Here is a 15989-nt window from a genome sequence, read left to right on the forward strand (position 1 = left end):
TGTGTGCGTCCAAAAGGGAACGAGACATTGAAAATGATGTTGCTCACCACGTTTAGGTAGGCTGGTGTAAATGCGGAGCAGTCACAAAAGTTTTGTGTGATAAGAGATTCCCAATAAAAAATTAAATGAAAAATTTTATAGGATTGCAATGTATCATGATAAGTAATCAAATTCTTCTTGAAAATCTGGGGTCACGTGAATTTCGAGGGGAGGATGAGCAAAGACAAACCAAAATTAACATTTGACGAGTAAATTAGATAGAATTTGTTAAATATGTATCTATTTAAAAAGTGAAAAAATTTATTGGACGCGTAATATAACTCTTATTTTTAAGGCACACTTATTTGGCAACTATTTTTTAGGTGTTCTTTGACGCTACTCTAGGATTTTTACAAGAATATACATCATATGAATACTAGGATCTGTAAGCACTATTTAACTTCTAAGTGTTTCATTACCCTTTTATGTCTTCTTCTTTCTTTGCTATTCTAAAATAGTAAAATTAGTGTTATATCATCACCTAGTGTTAAGTAGTTCACTGCTGTTGGTAGTATTTTTCATTTTTGATTCTCTAATATATACTTGTCATTTGTAATTATTTTTTGTTGTAAATGAAAATAAGGATTTTTGTAGCCACAAATCTCACTGAATGTCTGAAAACATCTCTATGTTATGAGATAAGGAAAATTTATTAGGTTCTAACCCTTTCGAGCCTTACTTTATGAGTGAGATACGACACCGACTAAGTTTGTTTCTTTGTACTCATTCAAAATAAAAATAATAATTATTATAATAATAACATTATAATATATAATTGCCGAGACCTAATATAGTGATGTGACTGATCATTTAAATAACACATAATGTAAAAAATAATTAGTTAAATGATAACAACTTAATTTTAATTATATAGAAAAATAATTTATAGTTTATTTTATATAATCACAATTAAAGGGTGTTAAATTTTAATTCTATTCCTTGAAGAAAATCAAGTGTATGAATATAAATTTAATAATTAATAATTGGAATATAAACAAAAAAGTCACTATTAATACTATTGAAAAAGTGCATTTATCCTTTTCAATAGTTTCAATTTTGATGAGTTGTAAATATCAAAACAAGACTAATTTTATTGTTTTTCTTTTGCCTTCTACTCCAATTTTCTTTGATATGTACATCAACCACCCCATATTCTATTTCACACCTTTGTTTTGTTCACATTAAATATAATATTTTCTTTAAAGTTAGCACTTTCCTTGTAAGGTCGGAGTTTTAATATGCATATACTAATTCAACCGGAAAACATCAAAATCGTCTATGATGTTTGATCACTATTGATTCTTTCATATGTATAGATGAAAGTATCGGTAGTGATCAAACCTCATGAACGATTTTATAAAATGAATATTTCCATGCATGTAAAAATAAATACGTATATCAAGAATTCGAACGTAGGTAATGGTGATTAGTGAGTCAAGGTTTCCTCTGGATCCAAACGTTGTTCAAAAATATTTTTCATGAAAAAATAAACACATATAGTAATAGTAGTAATAACAACAAATATTAAAATGATAACCTTATAATATGCACGCTACATAACTTAGAAGGCCAATAGTTATCGCAACCTTAATCACATGCCCCTTTAGACCCATATAACAAATTTGTTATATCCTTTTGTAATTACAACACCAAACAAGCCCTTGTTTAAAATATTATTATCTTAATTAAAGTTGGAAACAAGTATTAAAAATTTAAGGGTTAGGCTACTCTTTTGGACCATTGTATATGTATTTAGTTATTTACAAACCATAACATATGTCTTGCATGTATGATGTGATGAAGACTGCACCACCAATGAATGAGTCAACATCCAATTAGTTAAATGGGAAAACATGTTTCATGATCCAAACAACCATAAGTATTTAAAATTGTGGTCACTTATTTAAATAAGGATCCAAATTTGACCTAAACCACCAACAATTTTAGGTCACTTTTAACTTAGGTAAGATATTAGGGCCAACATTTGGTATGGAAAATTGTGTTGGTTTGATGTTAAATCCAATTCTATGGCTATTGTACATTGGTATGTATACATGGAATTCAAATTTATCAAGTTGATGAATAAACTCATCACCAAGTATTAAATTTATTTTGGAGTTCATAAAGCATTTACATTCATGAATGTTGGCATACATGTGCATCAATTTTTTATGGTTGTATTAGTGGCGGATCCAGAAACTTTCACCAGTGTGGGGGGGGGGGGGGAATTATGTTCGATATAAGCACTCGGTTGTAACCGGTCAAAACAGGTCGAGTATAATGAGTCAAAACATGTCAATTGTGCAAGTTTTGGTTTTAAAAGCTGCATTGCATAAATCAATTCAACTTTTTCAAAAAACTAAAAAAAATAAACATGTAGAATGAATAGCCACCATGTCTGAACTCGGGAGCCTTGTAGTTGTATCGACCTATGTATACTATTGCTTACCCGTGCATCAAAAATATATATGCAGAAGGGTAATAATTAATGCATACTATTGCTTTAAAGGTTGATATTATAGTCCGTTCATTTAAAAAACAAGAAATTGATTTGATGTTTTCCGTTTCCATTTGAGCTTTCTAAACGCCAAGGTGCATTCTTAATTTTGTCTAGGGGGGCATGTGGTTTTTTTTTTGGATTCCTCTAACATATTAAACTTGATGTGTTAATTTCAGTGGGTGTCTATCCCCTCCTAAAGCATGTATGAATCCGTCTATGGTTGTATATTTATTTTGACTTTGATTAATATAAAAGAATATAATGATGCTATTTGCTAGTAATTTATGGCAGAGTCCTTAATAATTTTTATATATTATCATATTATAATTTGTTATAAAAAAGACCTAAAATACATTTATAGCAGGAGAACTAAAAAGGGTTAGGACATGTAAACCCCACCAATACTTTGTAATGATAGCTTTTTATAAGTATGAAAATAGATCTTTTTTAAAAGAAAAGAAAGTATTTATAAATAATTCAAAATCATACTTTTTATTTGGATAATTTCTTAAAATAGCCCATTAATGATAAGAGATTCTAAATTCTCCCATCAAAATCGTTTTTCCAGATTTTTCATTCTTCTAACGCATCGCCGACGATGTGTTAGGTAGTTCCGCCGACAAGTTAAGTAACACATAGTTAACGATATGCCAGGCCTTCAAACACATGGTTAAAGATGTGTTAAGTTATGGTTGGCGATGCATTAATTATTAATACTTTACACATCGTTAACCATAAATTAACATTTAACGCATCGTCAACCATGTGTATTCCACCCCACAAGTCGTTATCTGATTGGTTTACTAAACTCATCGATGTATTCCCTAACACAACGTCCGAGTATGAGATATGTAAGGGCCAAAACTAGAAACTTTAATTAGTTGAGACAAATTTGGATTCTCTTTCTATAAGTGGGCTATTTTAAAATTTTCCCCATTTTATTTTGAAAATCTATAATATCATAAAACTAACCAAATTAATTTTTCAAAAGTAAACTCTTTTATGTTGTAATAACAAGGTTCCGTTTAATTTATAGAATTATTATAAATGGATTTAAATTCTTTTTAAGTGGGAGGCAAGGGAATGTGTCATGGCTTGAACCACGCATACGACAAGAATTTGGGAACAATATGAAGTCTTGGTACGACTCCAACAAGCGTATGCTATTTACAAGAGAGAACACAAATGTTCTAGGATTCAAACTCGTGTAAAGTGGATTGTGTACTTGTATGTGAATGATAAGTCTCTCAAAGTCCCACGACCACCAACTACACTAAAATCGTTCAGAAATCATAATTAACGTTTCCAAATTCCAACATATCAAAGAAAACAAAAAACATATATTTTGGGAAACTTTATTAAACAAAGAGTTCATAAAACTTGACTTAGATGTCACAAAAGCCTTTAATCCTCTTTGTGTTTGAACTTTTTATATTTCATTTCATCTATTTCCACCACCGGTGGTCCTCTGCCATTCTACACCACTAGTGCTACAACCATTTCTTCTAGACTTGTCCATAAGATAATAATAGACTTTGACTTCGATCACCATTGTGAATTTGTGATGGTGTGCGATAGAGAAGTGTCTTCGGATTTGGTTTGCGAAATTGCGAGACATATAATAAGCGTGTTTGGACCTAGATTACAAGACTAGAAGAAGATGGGTGGAAAAGAAAATGTTTGTGAGGAGACGATGATGGAGGCCATAGTCTTGGAGAGTAGGGGTGTGCAAAAAAAGGGATATATGAATACTGAAACTATTATGAATTATCTAAAATTATTTTTTTTATTTTTTTTTTCAAAGAGTTGAATTATATTAAAAATAGTTCCAATTACAATAAAGAGGCAGGTAAGCGGGCAACAAGCTGCGCCGCCACCCTCTTTTGAACTCGAATTATTTGAAATACAGATATTCATAATATTTTTGAATTTATTAAATAATTAATTGATACATAATGTATTAGGCTGAGGGGTGTGGGGGGCCCGAGTGGGGGCGCCAGCCAATAATATTGTGACGTGTGGCAGAGAGAGAAAGTTGATAAGATGGGTGTTGGTAGTGGTGCTCGCGCCCCGGGACATGGTGTGGAGGGGCGCGAGAGGGGGCGCGAGCGGTTGTATTTTTTATTATTTTTTAAATGTAGTAAAAAAACGTATTATTAAAAAAACTCAAAAATTATTTAAAAAAACACACATTTTTTTGAAAATTCATAATAAAAAAAAACATACTAAAAATTAAACAAACAATAATATTTAATAATAAAACTAATCTAATACAAGATCATCTGGTCGCCTCGCCCACAAATGTTCAACCAACTCATGTCGAAGATCCCCGTGTATCTCACGGCTCTTGATATTTGCTATGTTATGAAGTTTTTGTTGATCACTGATTGTGGACGGTTGTGGCGGAATGTCACCTTGGTAGTTTTGGCATATAGCTTTGCCCTCGTCTTCTATCGTCATGTTGTGTAGGATAAGACACGTGTAGACGACGTCCATTATCCTCTCCCGAGTTCAATAACGTATCGGGTTCGCCAGAACATAATATTGTTTTTTTATAGCTCCAAAAGCTCTTTCAATATCTTTTCTAGCAGACTCTTGCTTCTTCGTAAAATACTTCCGTTTGTCGGCGACTGGATCTGTAAAAGCTTGAACTAACACAGCCCATTCGTTGTAAATACCATCGACCAGATAGTACCCGTACTTGAAGAGTTCTTCATTTGCAACAAAAGATTGAGGTGGTTCAACCCCGTCGATAAGGTCGTTGATCAAATGTGACTGATCGATAACATTAAGGTCGTTATTTGACCCAGCAACACCAAAAAAAGCATGCCAAAACCAAAGATCCTGTGACACCGCCGCCTCAAGTATGAGGGTCGGCCCTTCATGATCACCACGGTGGAACTGACCTCGCCAGGCCGTTGGACACATAGCCCATCCAACATGCGTACAATCGATGCTACCTAGCATCCCAGGAAAACCATGTTTTTCTGCGTGCACCTCATATATGCGTTGGATGTCATACGTTGTAGGTTTACGCAGATATCTCCGAGCGTAAGTCGATATGACTCCTACGTACAATATATATTAAAAAATGTAATAAATATTTAATAAAAAGTAAAATTAATGTTTTTTACTTTGGCAGAAAAAATGAAGGGATTCACGTGCAACCCTTTTCGACATCTGTAAATACTCATCCAAAGCGTCCGACGAGATGCCGTACGCTAATTGACGGATAGCAGCCGTGCATTTTTGAAGAGGGGTAAAACCGGGAAGACCCCTAGCATCCTCCCTTTGTTGGAAAAAGGGATACCGTGCCTCTAAATCACTCGCTATACGCGTGAACAATTGCCTGCTCATTCGAAAACGAGTTCGAAAATCCGACTCCGCGTATACCGGTTGAGGGCTAAAATAATGCCTCATCAAAGTATCGTTAGCACCCGATCGATCACGATCACGAGGTGGTGCTCTAACCCTCGGGAGTCGGGGTTGATGGGCTTGATTTTGCAAGAGATTGACCACGGTTGCGGTCAAAACTCCCCCTACATGAAGAAGCAAATCATCCTCTTCGGAGGAGTCGGAATCAGACGAGTACGACGACATAATTTTTTAAAAAAAAAATGGGACGATGGGTTGTTTGGAGATTGAAGTTGTGTTTGATATGGTAAAAATGGGTTGATTTAGGGGTATTATATAGGATTTTGTAAAGGTTTTTTTAAAAAAGTTTGAAAGAAATGGGTAATATATAGGAAGTGTTGTATAAAGAAATGGGTAAGTTTGGTGTTTTTTGAAGTTGTGTTAAAGTGTTGTATAAAATGGGTAATATATAGGAGTAGAAAATTTTTTTTTTTTTAAAAATTTAAGAGCCAACGGCTCATTTAACTTTTCAAACGGCTCTTTTCACCATTCCCCAAGCCCTAAACGCCACACATGTCCCGCGAACCCCCTTGCGCCTGCCTCTTTTTCTGCGCTCGCGCCCCTCTCGCGCCTCGGTGGTGTGGTGCTCGCGCCCCGGGGCGCGAGCGGCTGTCCTCTTGCGCCCTTTCTCACGCTCCACACCCCTCAGCCTTAATGTGAACTTGATTAAACTCTTATAATAAATTACAAAAAATAGTACCAACTTTTAGCCACCACATGTAACGTGTGTGACAGAGATAAATAGTAATGATTAATTATTGGTTTACATGACAATTTGATATTGGCTCTTTTTATTCTAATTTACGTTTCTAATTATGTACTTTAATATAATTCCTTTTTAAACGATTTACACTTTTATACAATATAACTAGAAAGTGATAAAAATACAAAAGTTTTCATCTTAGTAAAAGATTATAATAATAGCAGGAGCCGGAAGGTCAAGGAAATTGGTAACCTGATAACAATGAAGCTGGCGATCGAAGCCCCGGTGAACGGCATCCTTTATCACCATCATCTACCTCAGAGATTCCCATTTTTTATTTAACCAATTTACGTTTTCAACCCTAACCTAAATTTTATTAGAGTTACCAGTTTAGTGATTTTTTGTGGAAGATATATTTTTTCTTCTATCTTTTATATACGTTTACTTATTTGTTTAATTTCTTGTTAATTTATTAAATTTTAATAGAGTTATTAGTTTAGCTTTAATTCTTTAATTATACTTTTAGTTAAACACGGTTAGGTTAATAAATTTTTATAAAAACTAACAAACATTATATATATATATATATATATATATATATCTATCTGAAATAGAAGACGTCGTTGTTTAGATGTGTGTTTTGTTTGTGTGCAACGATTCGGTACTGCCGGCCCCCTTCCTGCCTTCTTCCAATCAAATAACATACATCAGAATAAATATAAATATACCACCTGTAATAATAATATTATTATTAATCCTCAATCTCTCTCGTATTCAATTCAATTCAATTCAATTCTAATTACCAAACAGAATGGTTGTGGGTATGATGAAATGGAGGCCATGGCCACCGCATTCATCCAAGCAATTTCAAGTCAAGATTATTATTCAACACCTTAAAGGCTACTATGGGTCTAACAATTTGGCCGTTGAAGTTAAGTGGAAAGGGTGTAATAAGTCCAACAATCGGTTGAGTTTCAAACGGAGGAGTGTCAGGAGGAATGTTACGAAACATGGGTCGTTGAAAGATGATGGGATTGTTGAATGGAATGAAGAGTTTATTGCTGTTTGTGATTTCTTGGCCTTCAAAGATGATGGATTTCATCAGTGGGATGTTGCATTCCAGGTGTTCGATGTAAGTCCTCAACCAAAAAGTTTTAATTTTTTGTTATAAAAACATGTAATTTGTAATTTTGTGATCACTTAATCAAGAAACTTTATTAAAATTTTGGGACTTTATTGAATATGTTTTCAGATATGTTAATCTCAACCATTAATATTATTTTCAATGTTTTTCGGGTATTCAACAGAGAAATATATCTGATTAGAGTCTTGGAGGATCATCAAACTGCATATCAGCATACTCTTAGTTTCTTAGTTTTATTCGCAAAAAGGCCTCGCCAGAGCCGGCCATGAGGCAGGATCGGATGGTCGACTGACCCCGGCCCGACACCTCGATTGGCCCGAATTTTTTATTTTTTTTTAAATTATTTATATATATATATTTGGAAAAAAAATATGTATTCTTAATGTTTAAACCGAATTACTCGACTAATTTAAGACCCAAGCTTTTTTTTTTGCCTTCGGTCAAAAAACATTTCACTATTCTCTAAGACGGCCCTGGGACTTGTTAAACTGCTGCTAGTCATCATGATCATGATCGTGATCATATAATAATTAGAGTTCTCGAACCATTTTTGATCTTGATAATTTGATATAATATTATTAGTATTTGGTATGATAATTGGTATGATCACTTGATGATCAATGATATCCAGCATGCTTTAGGCCGGGATTAATGCACGTATTATGCTTTTAGTGGTTTGATTAGATTAAAGAATAAAAACGTTACTCCACGAGCTTTTGTCAATTAAAGAAGGTAGCCTTTTTAGTATTTTACGAATTTAAAGCGATAGTCGTCTTTTGATTATTTTTAAACGATTGTCTAACGTGCCGTTCATACAGAGTCGCTATTAACATGAATGATGACTGCTTTAGAAGCCTATCTTTAGGTGATTAGATTAGATGAAGGGGTGTTTAGAGTTCCTAATATTATACTCTACCTGCCAAGGTTGACTTGGAATATAGGAATACCTTACCTCAAGGATATAGTAAGCAACCTGCCCCAAACATCTTACTTTATCATATTTCTCTACAGAAAGAAGCTTCCGTTTGTCTCTTTTTGTATTAAAGGTATCTTCTTTATACAAATACCAGACTAGTACACAAATACCTGTAAAGAGACCATAATGGGTTGTGCCATATAGAACCACTGTCATTGGGCCAAAGCCCACTTGGTTTTTATGTATAATCAGACTAATAGTTTGTTTTCATTCAGGGATCAAATCAAGAACCAAAAAAAAGATATTGTGCTGTTGCAACTGGATCATTAAACCTTGCAGAATTTGCTTCATCTTCTGAGCAAAACGAGACCGATATAAGCATTCATCTTTCAGCTCCTAGTGGCGTTGCAGAATGTGAACCGATACTTTGTGTAAGTCGCTTATATATATATATATATATATATATATATATATATATATATATATATATATCTCTTGGGTTTTGATAATTGAGTTGTCATTAAATTTATTAAATATGCAGATATCTCTGAGCATGCAAGAGCTGAGGATAGAACGTGATAATGCAGAACAAGCACAACGATCTGTCATGCACGATGAGCCCTCAAGCGTTAAATCTGGTCTTCAAAAAGTGAAAATCTTCAGGGGTTTATCAGTCAACGGGGCTAAAAAAGCATGTCGTGAAGAGGAGGGTACTGGTAGTGATGGAAAAGGCTCAGTCAGAGGTTATGATGCTGATTACCCGTTTGACACTGAATCACTTGAAACAGATGAACTTGACTCGGAGGAAGTCAAAGATGAAGATTCCATTGTTAGAAAATCTTTCAGTTATGGAACTCTGGCATATGCAAATCATGCTGGAGGGTTATTTCACTTCAATTCAAGTTCTAGTGAAGATGAAGATTGGTTATACTACCGGAATTACAAAGAAGAAATCGAGTATTCCAAAGATTCCATTATTGATCCTGTAGAAACACAAATCCCAAAACGAAGCATATTTCCATGGAGGAAAAGAAAGTTGAGTTTTAGATCCCCGAAAGTTAGAGGCGAACCGCTTTTGAAAAAAGATTCTGGTGAAGAAGGCGGGGATGATATAGATTTTGATCGCAGAATGCTGAGTTCTTCTGATGAGGTAATTTTGTTAAAAATCTTTATATTTCTTTATATTTAATAAAGTAATAATGTAGGGTTTGTATCTCTTCAGAAGTTTAAAAAAAATTAACAACTGTTTTGAGGGCAGTTTGTCATTTATTATATGCAATTTTGTGATTACATATAATAAATGACAAAACTACCTCAAATAGTTTTAATATATTATTAAATAAATAAAATGATTGGATGTTAAGAGTTCTTAAATTTCTTAAATAATTTGCGAGTTTTGAAATGATCCTGATACTTTATACATATGTAACTTTATTTGACTTTTGGTTAAAAATGTGGCTGCAGCGTAAAAGTGATGTGGAAACGAATGCAAACCGAGCTTCGATCTCTGAATTTGGAGATGACAATTTTGCAGTAGGTAGGTGGGAGAAGAAGGAAGTTATAAGCAGAGATGGGCACATGAAGCTTGAGACCCAAGTTTTCTTTGCTTCAATTGACCAAAGAAGTGAACGAGCTGCAGGTGAGAGTGCATGCACCGCGTTAGTTGCGGTTATAGCCGACTGGTTCCAAAACAACTGGAATGAGCTGCCAATCAAGTCACAACTCGATAGCTTAATCCGAGAAGGGTCACTAGAATGGAGAAATCTTTGTGAAAATGAAGTATATCGGGAACGGTTTCCAGATAAACATTTTGACCTAGAAACGGTCATCGAAGCCAAGATCCGGAATCTTGATGTAGTTCCTGAAAAATCATTCATTGGGTTTTTTCAACCTGAAGAGATTAAAGAGATTGATCTTCATTTTCTTGATGGTGCTATGTCGTTTGATAGCATATGGGACGAAATCAGTAACATCGGGTCAAGTTATACTGAAAACACGAACCCATTGGTTTACATTGTAAGCTGGAATGACCATTTTTTCGTGTTGAAAGTTGAACGAGATGCGTATTATATTATTGACACGTTGGGTGAGCGGTTGTATGAGGGGTGTAATCAGGCTTACATGTTGAAGTTTGACAAAGAGTCCGTGATTGAGAAGTTACCGGTTGATACTAAAAAGTTGAATGAGAAGGTCGGTGATGAGAAAGATCCTAAAAAGTTGAATGAGAAGGCCGGTGATGAGAAAGTCAACGTAAGTCAAAGTGGCGAGACGTCGTTGGCAGTTGTAAGTAATGCCAGTGAAGTCGTGTGCAAAGGGAAAGAGTCGTGTAAGGAGTATATCAAGAGCTTTTTGTCAGCGATCCCGATAAGGGAATTGCAGGCTGATTTGAAGAAAGGGTTGATGGCTTCATCGACTACTATCGTTCATCATAGGCTGCAAATCGAGTTTCACCACACGAGCTGCGGTTCGGTTCAAGCAGCACTGGCTATTAGCCCCGGTATGACTTAATGGTTGTTTTTGTAGCCTAGCATTCAGCCGTGTTTCAAATGTAAATGTCTAATATACTAATACAAGGCTGTTTGAATAATATTTAACTGTCCAACTGAATTTAACTAATGAAAATATTTGACAATGAAAACACACCCAGTACAGGGGACCTGGCATAGATTGGAAGCAGAAATATACAGAAATAGTAACTCCTAAAATCTTTAGATAAACACGGTAAACCGACTTATAAATCACACGTTTAGGCTAAATATGGGGAGTAAAAAGATTGTTTTTGGTAAATTCTTGATTGGTGTAATCGGGCTTTAAATCAAGGATTCGGGTTTGACAACTAGGCCGAATCGTTCATTGCTGTTTGCCATGATCCGAGTCGTTGAGACCTTAACCGTGACCCAAGTTAGTCTAAATACGAGTCTGCTAACTCGAGCCTGCTAACTCTTGAAACAACTAGTCGTACAATTATTTAGTGGTATTTAAATAAAAGAATATGACTATGAAAACAAATTCTATGAAAACAAATTCAGTACATGGGATCAAAAAAATATCAACAGCGAAAGGGACATATGATCAAACCATTCTCATTACACTTCTTACACTTCTCCCGCAACAACCTGTCACCGGAGACAACCACTGCAACTAATACACACCACAAACCGAACACTGGCACACCCTTCGCACGGCCCATTCGACATATTTAACGGAATTCCAGCCAGAAGCGGCCGGAATCTCCCTTGTTCATGCAACCTTAACACTTCCTCTGCTCCTCCAATGTATCTCCCCTTTATAAACAACCTCGGTGGTACCGTTCTTCCGCCTAGTATCCTAAACAGTTCATCTCTAAAATCTAAATGCATCGATAGATCCCGTTCGTAATACGATACCTTGAAACTCTCGAGTAGAGGCCGAATACTCGAGCAATCCTCAAACGTCTTCCGAATACTTCTTAGTCCCGTTGTATACAGAATCACCGACTCGCTTCCACCCGGCGGATAAATTCGTTCAAATTCCAAAAGTGGATTCTCGATTTCCTCCAATTTAATCGATTTTAACGGCCTTTCACCGATATCCCGCAAAACCCTTTTCTTCCTCTCTTCTTCTTGAGCTTTAACTTCCATAACCGCCTGCTTAAAAGCCGCCAAAAGATTCGGATCAAATAATGTATCCGAATCCAAATCCGGAGGCCGAAAAGACAAGATCTCAATCTTCGAGTCCTCGTCGACACCCGAGCCAACCGAGGGCCGAACATTTTCTTTCTCCGCTTCAACAAAACCTGTATCGGATGATTCGGATCCATCTTCATCATCAAGATCCTTCATGAGCTCGGATACATCGATAACTTCATGTTCTTGACATACTTCTTCTTCAGAAACCAAATGGGTTTCAATTTTATTGCTCGGTTTCGCAAATAAGTTGTCGATTAACCCGACCGCTGCATTAACATGGAGGATTCGATCGGGTTGCAAGTGCCCGATTGTTTTAATCGTCTTCAGTTTCTTCATAAATTTCCCCTTCACACTACTCATGTTGTTATTATTGTTCTTGACCTATACATACAAAAATTATATGTATATATTGGTTAACAATATTCAGTTTCTTGAAGTGAAGAGTGTTAGGTTGTTTTTGGGTTTAACGGCTATAAAGTTTAGGAGGGTGTGTATTTAAATTATTTAGTGATCAGGTGAGATGAGGTCCACTGTAAGGTGGAGTCACGATGGTTTTGGACCGTCGGATGGAGCTATTTGTTTGCTTTAGATGTTGATTGGTAGTGTCGTAGGCAACGGTCGAGCCGGAGTGACCATTTTTTATGAAAAAATAAGTTTGACCAATTCTTTTGGCCTACAATTTCTCATCATTTCTTTTTGATTTTTTCATTTTTTAATAATATGTAATGCGTTTATTTTTTTTTTTACAAACACTTGGTTATAAAACCTCTTAGGGAGGTTTGATGGCGTGAGGTTTAATCCACACCCAAACTTAAACACAGGAACACGGGCGAACGATTATGAGGACCATGGGTGGCATCAACCTCCTTGTTTTTTTGCAAAGTAGTGCAAATTTACTTGTTTTTCGTCTGAAAATTTTTATACATAGTTTAAATTTACTTGTTTTTGACTGAAAATTTGAGCTTGGGCCCAACGTTTATCATTATATTTATACATTGCCCGGGTGTTATGACACATGAGTTGAATTCGAACCCACGATGTCAAACAACAGAAACCCTAAAATTTACGAGATGGAAATGAAATTATATGAATTACTCAAGTGCTTTAGAATCAAAACCAAATTGTTTAAAATCATGAAATTTGAGAAAAATGTCAACTTGAAATGGGCAGGGCCGGCTCAACTTCTTTGGTGGTCTAAAACGATATTTAAAAACGATGCCTTGTTTTAAAACAATCATCTTATTTCACTCTAAATAAATCAAAGAGGTTTTCATCATTTTTCGCAAATACATAAGTGACATAGTTTCTCACACATTCTTCTACCTAATTGAGTTTAAATGTCGCTCAAATCACACACATATCCAAAACCCAAATTACAAATGTATGATTATTAGTTTTGTTTTGAATAATGGAGGCCTTAGGATGTAAGGACCTAAAGCCTTAGCTTCATTTCGTTGTCCTTAAAAACGGCTCTGGAAATGAGGTCCAAACGAGGGCAAGAAGGGAAAACTTCGTATCACGGTATTCTATTTATAACCCACTTGTGTTTATGTTAATACTTGAATTATCTCCTAATCAAATAATCATTAAGCAAACCTTGTCTTCATACAAAAAATTAGCCAAACGTTTTATTTATTTATTTATTTAAATGGTTGCATCTTTAAAGGTGTTTACGCATCTACAGACGAAAAAAATAAAAATACTAATTACAAGTAATAATGTCCGGCTGAATATACAGTATAATCTATTAAGAGAATATTATTAAGGTGCCTCATACTTTAGAAATCATAGGGTTTAAGGCTCTTTGTGGATTGCTGAGTTAGATTAGAAGTAGTTTAGTTGGATGTACGAGCTGTTCTTAGTTTCTTACAACAAAAAGAAGAAAAAAAAACCCTTATTAATGAAAAACAAATTACAGCTAATTAATTGACTAATGATATTTCTTTATTTATTCGTCGATATCTATTAGCTTTTGTGAAAAGGTACATTCTAATTTTCTAATTAAGATATGCATAACGAGTGTGAATAGAATAAACTTAATTAGTCTAAATACAACAAAATGGTTGCCAAAAAACTAGGCAGAACTAACAAAGCAAAAAATTAAAAAAATAATTAAGTTACATATATAAAAGTCTAAATCAAAAAAAAATTTATACCAAGATGTTGGAAAAAAACAAAGAACGTTTATCTTTAAGCGGTGAGGGTTCAAGTCTCATGATGGACATACGATAATAAGATAAGAAAATGTGTGAATATTTAGTCTTTTTGGAAAAATAAAATAAAATTTATACATATCAAAAAAGTCTAAACTCGTTAGTCGTTACCATTCAAATACTCAATATCGATCATTAGTTCATTACACTTATCCCTTTCTAAACAAATTTTAAACTTTATACCATTGAACTCTAAAATATGGGAGCATCACCTGACAGGAAGATAAAAATAGGAAAACCGCATAAACAATTTTTTTTATTACACTGACTTTTATTCATAAATATAAGGTTCAATCATGTAGTATTGTAGTGTGTAACATTTAGTTGTTAAAAATATATATGTATATGAGGTTAAGGACGTCTTTACAGATTACAACTAATTATATGAAATAAATATTGATCATCATGACATCATCAAGCAAATAAGCAAAAGCTACACGTATTAGATACATAAACAGATCACGACATGATGTAACCTCGGATAAAAATATCATGAAATTACACTTTGATATAACTCATTGGATAATTATTTCATTTATTATATAACTAATAAATAACAATGTACACTGTACACTTATAAAATATCAACTTAAGAAACTGTACAGAATCTAAGTCATGAATATTCTAATTATGAGATTTACATACAAGTTACAACAAACACGTTCAATTTGTTAATAAATAATTACTAAGTCAACGTGGTTAAATTGATACAGGCAAACTTCCGACACATTGGACAAGTCGGATGAGCCTTCAACCACGTATCTATACACTTGACATGAAACAAATGGTCACATTCCGGAATCAACCGGACGAAATCCGTTGGTTTATAATCCTCCAAACATATTGAACAAACCGTGCCCTTGACATCTGTGACGTTGTTAAGTTTATAAGGAGTTGTTATCTCAGAGTAAACAAACGTAGGGAAAGTTACAAGAACATCATCATCAACACCCTGAGAGAATCGTTCAAGGTTGTTGTCGTTGTACCTATAGTTATAGGCAATCGTGACTTGTGGACGTGGTTGAGAGTCCTTGCACTGACAAGTGATGTAGGTGATGATTATTAGGAGGATCACCGTGAAGAAGAATCCGACTAGGAATAAGTAGTTATGGCTTTGTTCGAGATTCTTGGCGGCGTCCGGGGTTGTGTAGGGTGGTGCTACGGCGTCCATTGTGATAATAATTTTGTGTATAGGAAGAGTTGGAGAGGTGTGAAGTTTTCATATGAAAACTTGTATAGAACATGTTGTCAAGTTGATAATGCAAATGTGTGGCTACTAGGTCTTTGTATATACAAAGTCAAAGTCAACTGCTCACGTTACGTGTAGCATATAGCAAGTAATGAAAATATAGTTTCTTAAGCGTTTCTTTTAACTAAAATTAATAAAATGAC

At 34.6% G+C, this 15989-nt stretch overlaps 3 protein-coding genes across 3 annotated transcripts; 1 reads left to right on the forward strand and 2 right to left on the reverse strand.

Moving 5' to 3' along the window:
* The first annotated feature begins 7428 nt into the window (after window positions 1-7428).
* Window positions 7429-11304, forward strand: LOC143606015 (uncharacterized). The gene is made up of 4 exons (XM_077081930.1): window positions 7429-7788; window positions 8992-9147; window positions 9258-9866; window positions 10181-11304. Exons 1-4 carry the CDS (start codon window positions 7468-7470, stop codon window positions 11222-11224), a joined length of 2130 nt encoding a protein of 709 aa, XP_076938045.1. The 5' UTR covers window positions 7429-7467; the 3' UTR covers window positions 11225-11304.
* A 531-nt stretch (window positions 11305-11835) lies between these two features.
* Window positions 11836-12982, reverse strand: LOC143606016 (uncharacterized). The gene has a single exon (XM_077081931.1). It carries the CDS (start codon window positions 12742-12744, stop codon window positions 11836-11838), a length of 909 nt encoding a protein of 302 aa, XP_076938046.1. The 5' UTR covers window positions 12745-12982.
* A 2300-nt stretch (window positions 12983-15282) lies between these two features.
* On the reverse strand, window positions 15283-15768 carry LOC143606013 (RING-H2 finger protein ATL32-like). Its single transcript, XM_077081929.1, has one exon. The coding sequence runs from the start codon at window positions 15766-15768 to the stop codon at window positions 15283-15285; it is 486 nt and encodes a 161-aa protein (XP_076938044.1).
* Between the last annotated feature and the right edge of the window lie 221 nt (window positions 15769-15989).

The sequence above is a fragment of the Bidens hawaiensis genome, unplaced genomic scaffold (genome assembly GCF_021521415.1).
Source record: "Bidens hawaiensis isolate Kalapana, Puna unplaced genomic scaffold, B.hawaiensis_p1.1 tig00072518_1, whole genome shotgun sequence".
Taxonomy (NCBI): domain Eukaryota; kingdom Viridiplantae; phylum Streptophyta; class Magnoliopsida; order Asterales; family Asteraceae; genus Bidens; species Bidens hawaiensis.